At 40.3% G+C, this 14,093-nt stretch overlaps 1 protein-coding gene across 1 annotated transcript; it reads right to left on the reverse strand.

Moving 5' to 3' along the window:
• Positions 1 to 1,208: 1,208 nt before the first annotated feature.
• LOC114548152 (regulator of G-protein signaling 9) lies at positions 1,209 to 13,692 on the reverse strand. The gene is made up of 17 exons (XM_028567911.1): positions 13,549 to 13,692; positions 11,666 to 11,762; positions 10,665 to 10,715; positions 10,443 to 10,549; positions 8,407 to 8,458; positions 8,270 to 8,328; positions 8,118 to 8,194; positions 7,956 to 8,037; positions 6,452 to 6,514; positions 5,578 to 5,607; positions 5,353 to 5,414; positions 4,323 to 4,436; positions 4,124 to 4,239; positions 3,870 to 3,957; positions 3,334 to 3,472; positions 3,128 to 3,210; positions 1,209 to 2,694 (listed from the first exon to the last, which is right to left on the reverse strand). The coding sequence occupies exons 1-17, from the start codon at positions 13,615 to 13,617 to the stop codon at positions 2,508 to 2,510; spliced, it is 1,476 nt and encodes a 491-aa protein (XP_028423712.1). The 5' UTR covers positions 13,618 to 13,692; the 3' UTR covers positions 1,209 to 2,507.
• Between the last annotated feature and the right edge of the window lie 401 nt (positions 13,693 to 14,093).

Below are 14,093 nucleotides of genomic sequence, written 5' to 3' on the forward strand. Positions count from 1 at the left end.
TATTTTTTATACCTGTGTAAATGCAGCCGATTAGCCCGTCCCGTTCTGTGGAGTAAGGCTCTCCCAGGGGCAGATGATCTCTTTGGCTCCCACTCCTCCCCGAGAGGCAGCCCTGTTCTCCTCGTCCTCGTCCTCAGACTCTATGGGGTAGATACGGCACTCTGGAGGAATATCCACTTTAATCTGGAAAAAACTGTGGAGGGTTACAGAGAAGACTTGGTCAGGCATGTGTGTGATATCCATATTCTTAACATAATAACAGAGAATTTGAATTGTAAAAAATGAGAATGACTTTCAGCTTTAATTTGAAGGTTTTTGCATTCATATTAGAAAAACTATTTAGAATTTGTAGCTCTTTGTATACTTACTCCCCCACTTTAAGCGGACAGAGTGTAATTGGATGAGTTAACATATAACCTTAAACTAAATCATCACATATAAAGAGTAAATGGATTAAAGAGTATCTGACTGCAGTAAGTGAGAGGACTGTTTTTGTGTGCAGTTTGTTGCATTGTCTCTCACACTCACTTGCCAATCCGTCTTGGCAGAGCCTGGCTAGGTTGATCCGGGCTAATTGGCTGAATGTGGCTACTTGTCCCGGCAGCTGAGTGGCATTTGGGCGACAAGCTGGCGAACAGGGTGGCGGGGGTGCAGCCACGCTTCAGCAGACGGTGCAGGGACAGAGCCATGCGAGACTTGGACACATTTCCACCTGCCGGGGCCTGAGCCGCAGGGTTCCCCTCGCCTTCCCCTTCACCGGCCTCCACTCGCCGCTCAGAGGCCGAGGTGCTGTCCAAGGCCACGCTGATGGGGGACGGACAAGCTGGGGAGTGGGCCAGGAAGGGGAGAGAGGGCGAGGCATTGGCAGACGGGAAGTCAGTGATGCCAGAGTAGACGGCAAGGTGGGGGACGGGGGTGGTGAAGCGGCACAGCTGTGAGGTCAAAGGGCAACAGACACAAGTCAGAAAGAAAAAAATGCATTTTGAAAACCTTTCAGCAGACGCTTCATTAAAAGTGTTATACTTACTTAAACACCATGATGTTCAGAACATGTCCACCCCAAATAGACAGAGTATTATAATATCCCTAATTTGATATTAGAATCAAACTTATTAATAGATACTAGGCTCCAACTAACTATTTTTGGGGATACATGACAATCAAACTACATGAAAACAGTAAATGAATGACAACTCAAGACAAACATATACATGAGGTGGTTTGTGGGTGTTTTATTAGCTCATGACTTATGACAAAGAAAACACAGTACAATAAACAACAGTGTATGAGTGAAGATGTACAGTACAACGTGTGTGTTATAAGAAAAACAAGACAGACAACAGTTACAGCTTGTATGGACAGAAATGTAACAGATAGTAACAGATGTCTCAATATGGCCGTTTGTCTAATGCCTGTTGTCAGTTCTCAACGTGACTTGTGTTATAGACATGTGAGAAGTTTAGGATGTGTTTAAAGGCTCAGTTCACACAAATCACAAACCTTATTTCTCATAATAGTTTTATGAGACATTTGCCAGGTAAATACATTTAATGTGTGGTGGAAAAACACCCAAAAGTCTCACATGTGCAGGGCTCGTTACCATTAGAGGTAGGTGGGGTGATGTTGGGTGAGCTTTAAAATAGCCTCATATTAGTTTACTATTTGTACTTCCACTAGATTTCCACTTTTTTGTTTTTTTTCTGGACGATTTATGTGATTTATGATAAAAATTAGATTCAACCTATGTGTCGTATTTAGTATATGCCTGTATAATATTGATCAGGATGTTTGTAGTTCCTTTTCACAGAACCATGCCCTGTCCCCTTTGTGGGAGTATCAGGCGGCGTCGTTCAGCTCTGCTCTGATTGGTTCAAATGGATTGATCACAATCGTGCAGATCAGAATCACCTGATATTTTGCTCGTTCTGCTTTGTGGTGGTGATTTGACAATGCTGACCAATATCTCTGTCTCTCTCTCTCTGTCTCTCTCTCTCTGTCTCTCTCTGTCTCTCTCTCTCTCTCTCTCTCTCTCTCTCTCTCTCTCTCTCTCTGCTCAAACCATTACACACTTAATACTGCTGGGAATTTATAATACAGTGTGCAGATCTTTTGTCTGATTCTTTTCTCAGTGGTGCACGTTCCCATTCCCAATCGCTTTACGTACTGTAAACATACTTGTACTTGTTGAAAGAAATTGACTGATACATGATGATGATGTAGATCTAATTTTGTGGCCTTTTGTGGCTGAAACAACCAACAACTAAGCGGTTTTCTTTCAACTGAACGTCACATTGGAAATAGATCTTTGTGATTCTTTGACATTAGTATGGATATATACTGTATGTCTATGAGTATTTGAATATTAAACTTTATTAAACAAAGTAAAATGGCATTAAAGTGTAAACATTAGCATTAAGAAATAAACTGCAGCATCTTATTTAAAATGATTCCACTAAATTTAATTTTAATTTAATTTCTTAAAAACACTGAACATCACATGTTTATGTTTATTTCTTAGGTAGAGGACAGGGAGGAGGGGGCGCCTCCTTGCCCTGCTTGCTGAGTTTGCTCATGACCTGTGTGATGTCGACATTGGCGGCCATCTTGGCCTTCTGCTCCTGCTCCATCTGCCGCAGGATGATGGGGCTGAGACTGGGCCGTCTCTTCTTTGCATTTTGCTCCAACTGGGCATCCCTGGAAGATGAGAAATAGGAGAAAGGAGGGTTATAGAAACAGGAGACGGTGGAAATAAGAAAAAGAGAGAGACCAGCAAAGAGAAGAGGAGGGAGGAAAAGGCAGCGTTAAAATCAAGTTTTGGAAAGTGACGGATGTGGTGGTTTTAGGAAGCTACGGCGACACTAATATCAGCCAGACAGATGAGAGACATAAACTTGGTTTCCCAGACCAATGTCACTCTTAAGTCATCCTTTGCAATGAATAGTCAATGTTTTTTCCCCTCTCATTTGGCGCACTTGTTCTTTATCGGGCTGGTTGAGATAATCAAATCAAAAGACAGACTTTTTCAAGTTTATTTCCCAATTAAAGGGAATAGATTAAAGCTCAATGTCATCTAACAGAGTGTCATTAATCAAATGCAAAAATGTATGCATTAAAAGCTGTCACTCACGTGAAATGGTGTTCCTCAGGACAGATGGCCTTCTTCACCGTTTCCTTAAACACTGGAGATTTCTGGTACCGGCCGTACGAGTCCTGCAAAATACACACAGACTCATCGTGAATCAGTGCTTGTTCTGATTGTGAATACAAGCTTGCAGGAACTATAACATCATACTTATCTTGTGTTTAAAACTGACTACTGCTGTGTTTACTGACCTTCTTCATGAGCATGTAGATGTGAGTTTGGGCTGCGTCCAGGACGTATCTGTGTGGGTGTTTCAGGCCCTTCACCGTGATTTCCATCGTTTTTCCGTCGATGTTGATCCACCGCGGGGCACCACGTGCCAGGAATGTCCTGGGATCAGGAAAGTGGAAGAAACAGACAAAACGTTATTACTAGCATCAAGCACTAATTTGAGGGACTTGTAATTGACTTGTTTATGATCTTTTCATGCCACTCCAATACATTTCAGAGAGAAATTTACTTTTTACTCCACTGCAAATATCTGACAGCTATAGTTACTAGTTCATTGTCAATGAAATGTTAAAAAAAATTGTGAAGAAACTTCCAAGATGTCTTGCTTTGTCTGACCAATAGTCCAAAACACAAATAGATGATGATGAACTGCAACCAGAGAATGTTTGGCTTGAACTAATGGACTAATTGTTTTTCTGATCTATCACTAACATCTATCAACATTTATCAGAAAAGGACTAATATATTCTACGCAGAGAATAAATGAAGACATTACTTGTAGATATGCTCTGCTTTCTCTCTCATCGTCGCAGCTTCGCCCCACTTCAGATCTTCACAACCCTCCCAGAATGCCAAGTTCTCACCTATAACGGTTCAGAATAGAATTGAAAATAATAGAAAACTATTCTTAGCCCCTTCTAATGGCAAAAAAATATTAACGCTGTGTGAGCAGAAACTGTGCAGCACGTTTGCAACAGTAACACTTTTGTAATCAAAGCTGTGATCTAATTAAAATAACAACCATCGTACCGCTGAATTCTTTCTTTAGGAAGAGTCTGAAATCATTTCGTCCTCGAGGGTCTGAGAGCAGCTCTGCGAAGCTAAACGTCCACCTCTCCACTCGCATTTTAGTTGGTATTTCCACACTGTTACACATGCACATAAAACGAACAAATTATTTGAAATTATACACAGAATATAAATTATGTATCGTCCTCAGCAGACTCACTAGGGCATGTTTAAGGTCCAGTACGTGACATCGTCAGTGAGCCAGGGGTTGCTGGGAAGACACTTTGAGAGGAAAGGGTCGTGGTTGTTATAGGTGGCACAGTACTTCACCACTCTGCAAAAACAGCAAGAAAGAATTTACTGTCTGAAGGAAAGAACTTTAAGATTACAGATGAGGATGCAGCTAAAGAGAATGGTGCCATTCTTCGTAATAAAAGAATAAATCTGTAAAAGAATAAGAAAATACATGTGGAAATATAAAAAGAAATAACAGAATATTAAAGAATAATTACAAGCATTTTCCTTTATTTTTACATTTATTTGTTTATTTATAATAATAATAATAATATAATGTATATCTTTTAAAATATTTATTTATGTTTTGCATGGAAATTACAAATTATTATATAATGTCAATTTATTTTTATCCCTTTATTTTTCCTCATTGTTTTCACTATTGCCTTTGCTTTTTAATTTTATTTTCATTTACTTATTTATTCTTGTATTTATTCATCTTTATATTTCCAGGTTCATTATATTATTTTTTTACAGATTTATTATTTTTTATGGCACTCCTATGACTCCATAATAAAGACTTTGACATACTTTTAAAAAGTAATTCAGTATTCTCCAGTGTAAAAGGGAATTAATCCCTTACAGGAGTGGCCATTTATTTTGCTCACACCACTAAATGTTAGCCAAAGCAGTAAGTGATGCACAAGAGTCACCTCGCTGGCTTAATCAAGCACTGCCGTGGTAAATTAGTGACCAGAGCAACAGGTTTTGCCTTGGTGGAGGTACGCACTCTCAAAGTACTTAATAGTCCAATGTATTGCTCTTCACATGCTGATGACAAAACCTACAGTTACTATATCTATATCATCTGTGCATGACTTTCACCTGTGCTACATTTGCTGGTCATTCAGTGGAGATGTTATTTTGAGATAAACACTATATGATGCAACCAATCTAAACTGACTGTGGTGTTGTCACAGATACAAGAAGACGGAGAATATCATGAACTATCTTACGCGCCAAGTGACACGGATGACTTCACTCTGGGCCTCATGATGGACTGTTGAGTAAAGATCATCTACAGGGAAGCGGAAGAGAGATGACAGCTATAAAAATGTCAGGAAAACCGACCTGTCTCTAGGGATCACTGATGGATAACATAAGTGTTGGTTTAGATCAAACAGGATGACAATAAAAATCATGGAAAAGTCAGAGAAAGTCGACTTTAAATTCTCACTCACGATTCTCGCGTAGAAGTCAGGTGTTTTGGCCTGGGGCAGAAAATATATGAAATGTTACATTACAGATTACATGTCATATCACAAAAAAATCTATCTACATAGACAAAGAGGGATGTTGTGCTGTACGTGTGTGTGTGTATTTGTATCTTTCTGAGGACCATTGTGAGGTTTCGACATTTGAGATGAAATAGATATTTTGGATAATTCTTACTTCTTCAAAGGGCTGATTGAGGGTTAAGACATATGGTTAAAAGAGTACTTCACCCGATTTAGCATTGCACTCCTATAACTGTTGGATTCATAACAATGTTATTTCATGCATTCTTCTTCCTTGTCAAAACTTGATGCCTACCTTACCCACAATGCAACTCAACCACCAAGAGTTCGGTCAAAGATTTTGTGCAACGCATATCTGGAACAAACTGCCGTTCGCTTGCCAAGACTGGAGACCTTTCTGTTTGCCACTGCCTTTTATTAAATCTAATTATTATTAATTTAGTACACTGCACTTTAACTGTGTAGCTTTTTAGATGTTTTGTGTAAAGCACTTTGAATTGCCTTGTTGCTGAAATGTGCTATATAAATATATTTGCCTTGCTTGATTGTGTGTGTGTGTGTGTGTGTGTGTGTGTTCATAACCAGTTTAAAAGTCTGAAAACAAATAGAGAGGAAAATGCCTGCAGAAGAGAAGAAAAGAAAGAGAGGATAAATTAATTTTAGTAAAGGGTAAGTTAAATGATTGAAACAGCAGACAGATCAGGGAAAGGGAAGACAAGCATAATTTTACTGCACCTGGCATTAAAGCCTCTTATTTAATATAAGCTGATTGGCAGGAATTATCTTCATACAGGTCACACAGAGACTCACCTGTTACCTCGTCTGCGTTGGGATCTATTAGTCGATCCAGTCCATAGTCCATGGCGCTCACTGTCCCTGGCTACACACACGCACGCACATACATGCACACACGCACACACACACACACCAACAACAAATTATTTCACATTGTGTGTTTACAAAAGGACTCATTAATTAAAGCAGATGGCTGTTTTATAATGCTAATCACAGGCTGCTAATGTGTCACACTTTTCCCGACCGTCTGAGACGATAAGAGGCCAGTCACGTGTTAAATGTGATTTTTGTGAATTCACTGTTCCACATTACAAAAACTTAAAGTAATGTGTTTGTTTCCAGCAGAGGATTTAAAAAATGTATTGCTTTGAAACCACATTTAACAGCAGCATACGTCTGTCCCCAGGAGTATGATATTTTCTGAGATAGAAGCTGACTTTGACTATAAGACCCGGACAAATAGACATAAGACCAGGACAAATAGACTCAGGAACAGCTTCTTTCCACAAGCCATCACCACACTGAACACACTCACTAGCGCACTCCCCCCCACACCTCTCACACACACACACACACACACACACACACACACACACACACATACACACACATTCACACACCTTCACATACGGACCATGTGCAATAACTCCAATACTTTTAGTGTGTATATTTATTCTATTTATGATTGTATTGTTTTACTATTTATTTCTTGTCTTTTTACATTTAGATTTCTGTTTACTGGGTGAACTGCTGCTAAGAATTTCGTGCTTAATTTTTTTGCAATGACAATAAATCTTCTGATTCTCATTTCAGATTCTGAAAAGGATAAGTCTGTGTGCTGGAGGCAACTGCCAAGTGGGACAAAAGGTGCAAACAACAAGCTACTCAAGACAGATTCATAAAATGTTCCCACAAAAGTCGAAACAACAAGTACTCTGACAGAGCTAAAGGCCCCAGGCTTCTTGTGTGTCAATTAGTTTGAGATAGTTTGATGAAATACAAATTTATTCAGCAATATGCTACATATTAACACAATTTGCCCTGAAATTATTAACGTCTGGGCCTCAAGATTATGTAATAAAGCAGACATTAAGGTTTCACCATATCAGTTGATATTTGCTTTAATGGGAAATTGAATTACCACAAACTCAATGACACTTAGTCAACCTGAGCCTTCAGGGACCCTGGGGGTTAAGGGTTAGCCTCCTAGCCTGGTCAGGGATCCAAACAGGGTGAAACTCAGACTCACGATGCCGCAAGCTCAAGTTGCAAACCGCTGCAACCCATGTCTCCCACGTAGTGTGAAATATTAATCAGCAGTGCACTTTTCCTCTGACTGGACATGTAATGGTAATGAGGCATCATGGGTAGAGATAATGAGATACCCTGGGAAGTATAGAGGTGGAGTGCAATATATTTTTCAGACGTCTGTCTGCTGGCAATCCACGCATGAAGCTGTATCCTGTGTGAGCAGTGCATGTCTAATAACTATCTGTGTGTTGGTGTGTGTGTGTGGGTGTTCTCACCGGAGGTCTATGAACCACCCAGTAGGCTCTCTCCTGGCAGTCAAACACCACACGGTCCGGTTTCTTCCTCTCCTTCGCAGCTCTAAAAGTCACACACAAACACAGAGCATCGTAACACCTTCTCTTAAAACTGAGTGGTGTCCGAGTATGTCACACACCTACCTGTACTGCTCTTTAGCTTGCATCACTATGAAATCCCATTTATGATTCATCCACTTGTGAAGATGGTTATAGTGCTCCTGAGGACATACAATAACACCTCAGCAAATGCCAGCAGACAGAAAGGAATCACTCTCATTTAGTAGCGTTCTCACCTGCTCATGCACCTCCAGGATTCCCTTCTTGCGTATGTTTCTTTTCGCCAGGTAGATCGCTTTTATAGTGAAAGGGAAAGTGTAAGTGTTGGTAACTGGACGTGAGATAAAATGTGAACGTCTTCCGTCACACTCACCATAATCTGTATCCTCCACAGGCCACTGCTGTGTGGGCCAGAAGTACGGTGTCTAAAGAGGACAAAAGTCAGACGTTTTATTGTGATTTATTTTTACAGACCAGAACCAAAGTAAGATTAATGTATCATTGCTCAGGAAACTAAAAGCAGACCAATTTGAGATTTTACATAACAAAAGGAATAGTGACACTCTTCTCTTTGCTGATGGTGAACTATTTTCCAGGCAGTTTTGCAAACATTATATTTAAAGCTGGAATGCCCTAAGTTCCTCAGTGAAGCTTCATTTATCCTTCTTGTTTTGTCTAATATCAAGAAAAACTGTTCACCAGTTCCAGCTTCTCATAGATTAAATATCTTTGAGTTTTGGGCTGTTGGTTTGACAAAACATCACTTTAGGCTCTGCCGCTCCGGGACATATTTTTTGGAGTTTTATAGACGTAACTATGAAACTATTAGTTCAATGATCAAAAGGTGCAGCCATAATTATCTCCTTAGAAGCTAATGTGTGCTTAAGCCAAGAAAGGCAGCAATGAAAAATGCAATGAGTCTCATTATCACGGTACTATGGTCCCTACCCAGCCAGCTTCCTGATATAATTATAGAGCATATTTAAAGCCAACAAATGTTGACTGATGTGCGTTTTTATCAGCATTTAGTTTTGATGGACTCGGGTGAAAATGCCCATTGCATCGAAACTTCAGCCTTTGCACATAATAAAAGCTGTCCATGGACTAATGTTTAAATGTACTAAAACAATCATAATGGTACATTATATAGCCTATTAATAATTTTACTAAAGAGTTTCAAACATATTTTAACAGTCAGTGAGTTTAAAAAAAAACATCTTGTATTGTATTGTAGGATGTTAACCGCTGTGTTTAATGTAAACGGTTACCTGTGGAGTTTTCTTTAAAACAAACAAAAGCAATTCTTTTACATTTAGTGTTTCTCAACAAAATGTGTATACTTGCAGATTGACAAATGTGTGGAATTCATTTCCACCACCAACACCACCAACTGTTGTTTTAACTGTTGTGCATCCTCTTGCAAATACACGATACAAACAAAAACTGTGACCCATTTGGAAAAACATTGCTCCATAGCGCTATTCAACGTTACGAAAAGTTTCCTTCCTACGAATGTCCATCAACACGAGTGATCAGTGTGCCTGTGCAAGCCCCAGCAGTGAAGATCCGCGTGGTTTGAGTTAAAAGAAGTAGTTTTCTTACGTAAAGTAGATAAACGTACTATATCGCTCTTTATACTACGTCAACTGACTTCCTCCTTAGAGGTAGCCCTGCACGTCCTGTCTCACGATTATATGGGTTATATACGAATTAGTCTATATCCAAGACGTTCCACTTCCGGGACTGTTCCGTTGCCGCCGGAAATTCCGCCGGATTTCACTCTTTTTTCGGCCGGATGTCCGTTACCTTTCGCTTTCTTTGTGTTGGAATTTAAAACTCCAGTGGATTTCTGAGGACGATGGTCTAACTGCTCCTCAGATCTCTGCAGGGTAAATCCAGACAGCTAGCTAGACTATCTGTCCAATCTGAGTTTTCTGTTGCACGACTAAAACAACTTTTGAACGTGGTTCCACCAAAACAAGTTTCTTCCCAAGGCTATTTTGCAGCGGAACCGTGGCTCCATCCAGCACTAAGCGCCGCCCAAGATGATGGTGATTGGTTTAAAGAAATGCCAATAAACCAGAGCACCAGATTCCCATCCCGGAATGCTGTGTGGACTAGTCAAACCCTCCTCCGCAGCACTGTGGAGACAGACAATGCGAGACTATATACAAATTAAATAGTGCATTATTTTTTATAGGTATAAGTAGGATCAGTGAATTAGAACAGTCTGCGCTATTAGTGGTTACAAACTCTTCCGGGCAACTTTAAATCAACCAAAAATGGAAGTTTCCTATGCATCTTATCCAAAGTGCTACAAGGTGAAAATGACATCAGTCAAACTAGATATACAATTTTGGAAGATAGTTTCCTTGGGGTCTGCGATTTGGACATGTGGTGTGTGTTTACCTGGAAGCGATAGAGGGATGCATCTGGTTTGATCACCAAGCGTTTGTGGTCTTGTAGAGGGTAGATGTATCCTAGCGCCACCAGCATTGAGCCAAAACTCCTTGCCTCTGAAGACAACAGGCGCAGAGACGAGCAGGAATTTAATCAAAAGAGGCACTTTCAGCTGACTCACTCTGTATGTCATGTAAATATATGAATGGCATCAGCTGACACATCTCTCACCTTGTGTGTCTACTTGGAATCTGTCCGCTAACCATGCAATTATGTCTTCCCCTGAGGAGGAACGATGGAAATGAGAAGTCATAGGTGACAAAACCGTGATCAGTGACAGTGAACATCAAGAAATAGGTTTGTGTGTGTCGATAGGTAGGTGGGCTTCTAAATGCCAGACCCTTGATACAACACTACCGACTGTGAGCCTCTGCAGCTAATGTGGAGGAGGAAGCACAGCAATAAACAAGGAGGAGAGGAGAGAAAGGAAAGGAAACACAAGAAGGGGAAAGGAAAAGAGGGGAGAGAAGAGCAGAGAAGAGAAAAGAAAGAAAGGAAGAGTCTAGGAGAAAAGGAAGGGAGAGGAAAGGAAAGGAGGGAGGAGTAAGGAAAAGAGTGGAAAGAAAAAAGAAAAGGGGATATGAGGTGAGGTGAGGAGAGACAGGAAAGAGAAGGAGAGGGAAGGAGGAAAGGAGATGAGAGAAAACGAGAGGAAAGGAGACGAGAAAAAGGAGACAAAAAGTAGAGGTGAAAAGAAAGGGAGATAAAAAAGGATAAAAGGAAAGGAGAGGAAAGAAAATCAAAGAGGAAAAGAGATGAGAGAAATGGTGAGGGGAGGAATAAAAAGGAGAGGAGAAGCTGTTTGCATATTTGCTTGGTTTCTTCATTCAGCTGTTTCAAACTGCCTAGATTCAAAGTTCACTAGGTTTCCTCTCTTCTCCTCCACCTAGCTGTCTCTCTGTTGTTCTCTTGTTTCTGTCTCTGCTACTTGCACTTTTCCTCTTGCCCGCTCAATCATCATCCTCCTCCTTCACCTCCTACTTTTTCCCTCTCCCTGACTCCCTGAGACCGCAGGGGTTGTCATGGAGATTAAATCTGTAGCTCTCGAGTTTGAGCCCGGAGCTCCAGTATCCTCCAGTGAGACTATGCAGGCCCACTCACTCAGCAATATGAATAACATTGTGTGTGTGTGTGTGTGTGTGTGTGTGTGTGTGTGTGTGTGTGTTTTTTACCAGTAATAGCGTGTGGTATTGTTGTAATAACCAGTCTCTGGGGCTGTGACTTAACTCCTGTTTTGAGGTCCTGCATCTCCAGCAGCACCTTCTCTGCCTGCGAAGGAATATGATTATGAAGGGGTGAGGAGGAGGTTACCACGACAAGTGATTGTGAGTAGGTGGGGGGGCAGAGGTCACCATGCCAACAGGTTTCTTTGACAACAGGTTGTGGAGGCAGCCTCCATGATGGGGAAATCAGGACAGCACGTAAAATGTGTGGATAAAAAAATTAGGTTAGATGGATTTGTGGATGAAATCTGCTCCACTGTCTATATGATGGTGCTGATAATAATTATCATTATCCCCATCATGCACAACATCCCTGTTTACCTCTTTTCTGTTTGATAAAAGATTTGGAAAATGGCATCTAATTGCCTTTCATAGATTTGAAATCTCTGAGGCAAATTGTTCCCATGGGATAATAAGGTCCGCTATCAACACCTGTAATTAATACTTCTTATTAGGAAAATGCTGCATCATTAATGACTCTCTCAACACAATTATACCAAAAACTACAACACTACAATTAACTCTGAATCTCAGTGCTGCATTTAAACAAGGAGAGAGGTGAGATGAGAGGTCTGTTTCATGCCCTGATCTCATGGCTTTTGTCTGGCTTGTGTGGGAGGTTTTGCGGTGAGTCACTGCTCCTAAATACTTTTTTTTTTTATCATATCATCAGATCCCACAGCTCAGGTGTGAACTGGAAAGCAAGAAAACATGCAGTACATTATTTCAGCTTGTGTGTGTGTGTGTGTGTGTGTGTGTGTGTGTGTGTGTGTGTGTGTGTGTGTGTGTGTGTGTGTGTTTATGAGAGAGTGTATGCAGCTGACTCCCGGGCCTGTTTGAAGTGGCTTTGTGCTTTGAAGTCATCCTGGAGAGGCTATAAGCCCTAGGCTGAGTCGGACCAAAGTGGGCTTTCATGGACCAAAACACAAAGTTCTCCTGGAAATGAGTTAGCATTATATCTATGGTTAGCATGTCCCTGGTGAGCAGGACATTGTGAGTGCTTCATCTGGGATTAATAGACTCTGAGAATATTTTGCTAATGACAGAGCTTTTGAATTATTTCCTGTTTTTCTAATGCCAAAGTTATTTTACTATGATACATATTCCAGCTCCTGAAGTGGATAGAACTTGAAATGGGAGATGATAAATTGAGCCCTGCTCTGTCCACAGGACCGGCCGTCCAATACACAGTGCCTGGATTTACTTCTCTCCAGCAGCTGGTTGGTTGGTGTCTATGGAAGCACTGATACTGATCCAGGCTTAGTGCTTATTATACTGAATGACCTTATCACTGTGATAGGATGCAACAAAACAGTTTAGTAACATTTAGTGTGACAAACAGATAGAGTACCCACTGAAACCAAGACGACATTTGTTTGCTTGTCATTCGATTACATGTATTTCTAAATGCTTGGTAGGCTACGTGTGAAGTTTTTTTTCACTAATTTTGATCTTTAACTACTGAACTACAATACAGATTTGCACGCATTTTGAAATATGGTATATGTGTTATCTGTTTTGTTGTATTTCCTCAAAGCATTCTGTAGTCCAAATGGTACCTGTAAGCGTTGCTGCTTTAAAAAAAAAAATGTCTAACCTAAATAAATCTCTACACTTAAGCTTAAGGAAACCAGGATTGCCTTGAGGATCTGTGGAGAATACGGATAGGCTAGTTTTTTTCTGAGCTAACGCAGTTTATATGAACAAATATCAACAGCCACGGTTCAAGTGCAAGCATTGCGTTGGATAATTACCAATCTATCATATCTATAGGTATAGTCCAGCCTAAGCAGGGCTGTGGTCATCATCTCTGATGTAAAAGGACAGCCTACCTTCTTGAGACAAGCGATCCTTGGTCGATACCTCTGTCCGTGATCCCGGAGAGGGTTTCTAATGGTCATGGTGTCTAATTGTCACTCTCTCCCACACACACACACACGTGTTATGCCACTGTCGCCTGTGAGCCCTGTGTAGTGTGTGGATGCTGAAAAGAAGGTGAAATGATAGACACTGATGCTGCCTTCATGTGTTCACCATAAACTCCTGTTTGGAAGGTTGGATATTGTAAATATACTGTCATTTTTCGCATGAAAGTGGACCTTATGATTAAATTAGCTTTGAGACATTTAGAAACAACTATGCAAATGCAATATCATTATACAATATTGTACAATATCATCAATAACGATACAATATCTATCAATGACATAGCCTACAAGTATAAAGGATATTCCAATTTAATAAAAGAAATCACACTTTATTCAACAAATATTGATAACTCTTCTGTGTTCGAGTCTTTTCTGTCTGCATTTTACATGTTTATTGAACGTTTGAAGAACGTTCAAACATAAATGATCATATTTTCAACGGCCTTTAA

This window comes from Perca flavescens, chromosome 21 (genome assembly GCF_004354835.1).
Source record: "Perca flavescens isolate YP-PL-M2 chromosome 21, PFLA_1.0, whole genome shotgun sequence".
NCBI classification, from domain to species: domain Eukaryota; kingdom Metazoa; phylum Chordata; class Actinopteri; order Perciformes; family Percidae; genus Perca; species Perca flavescens.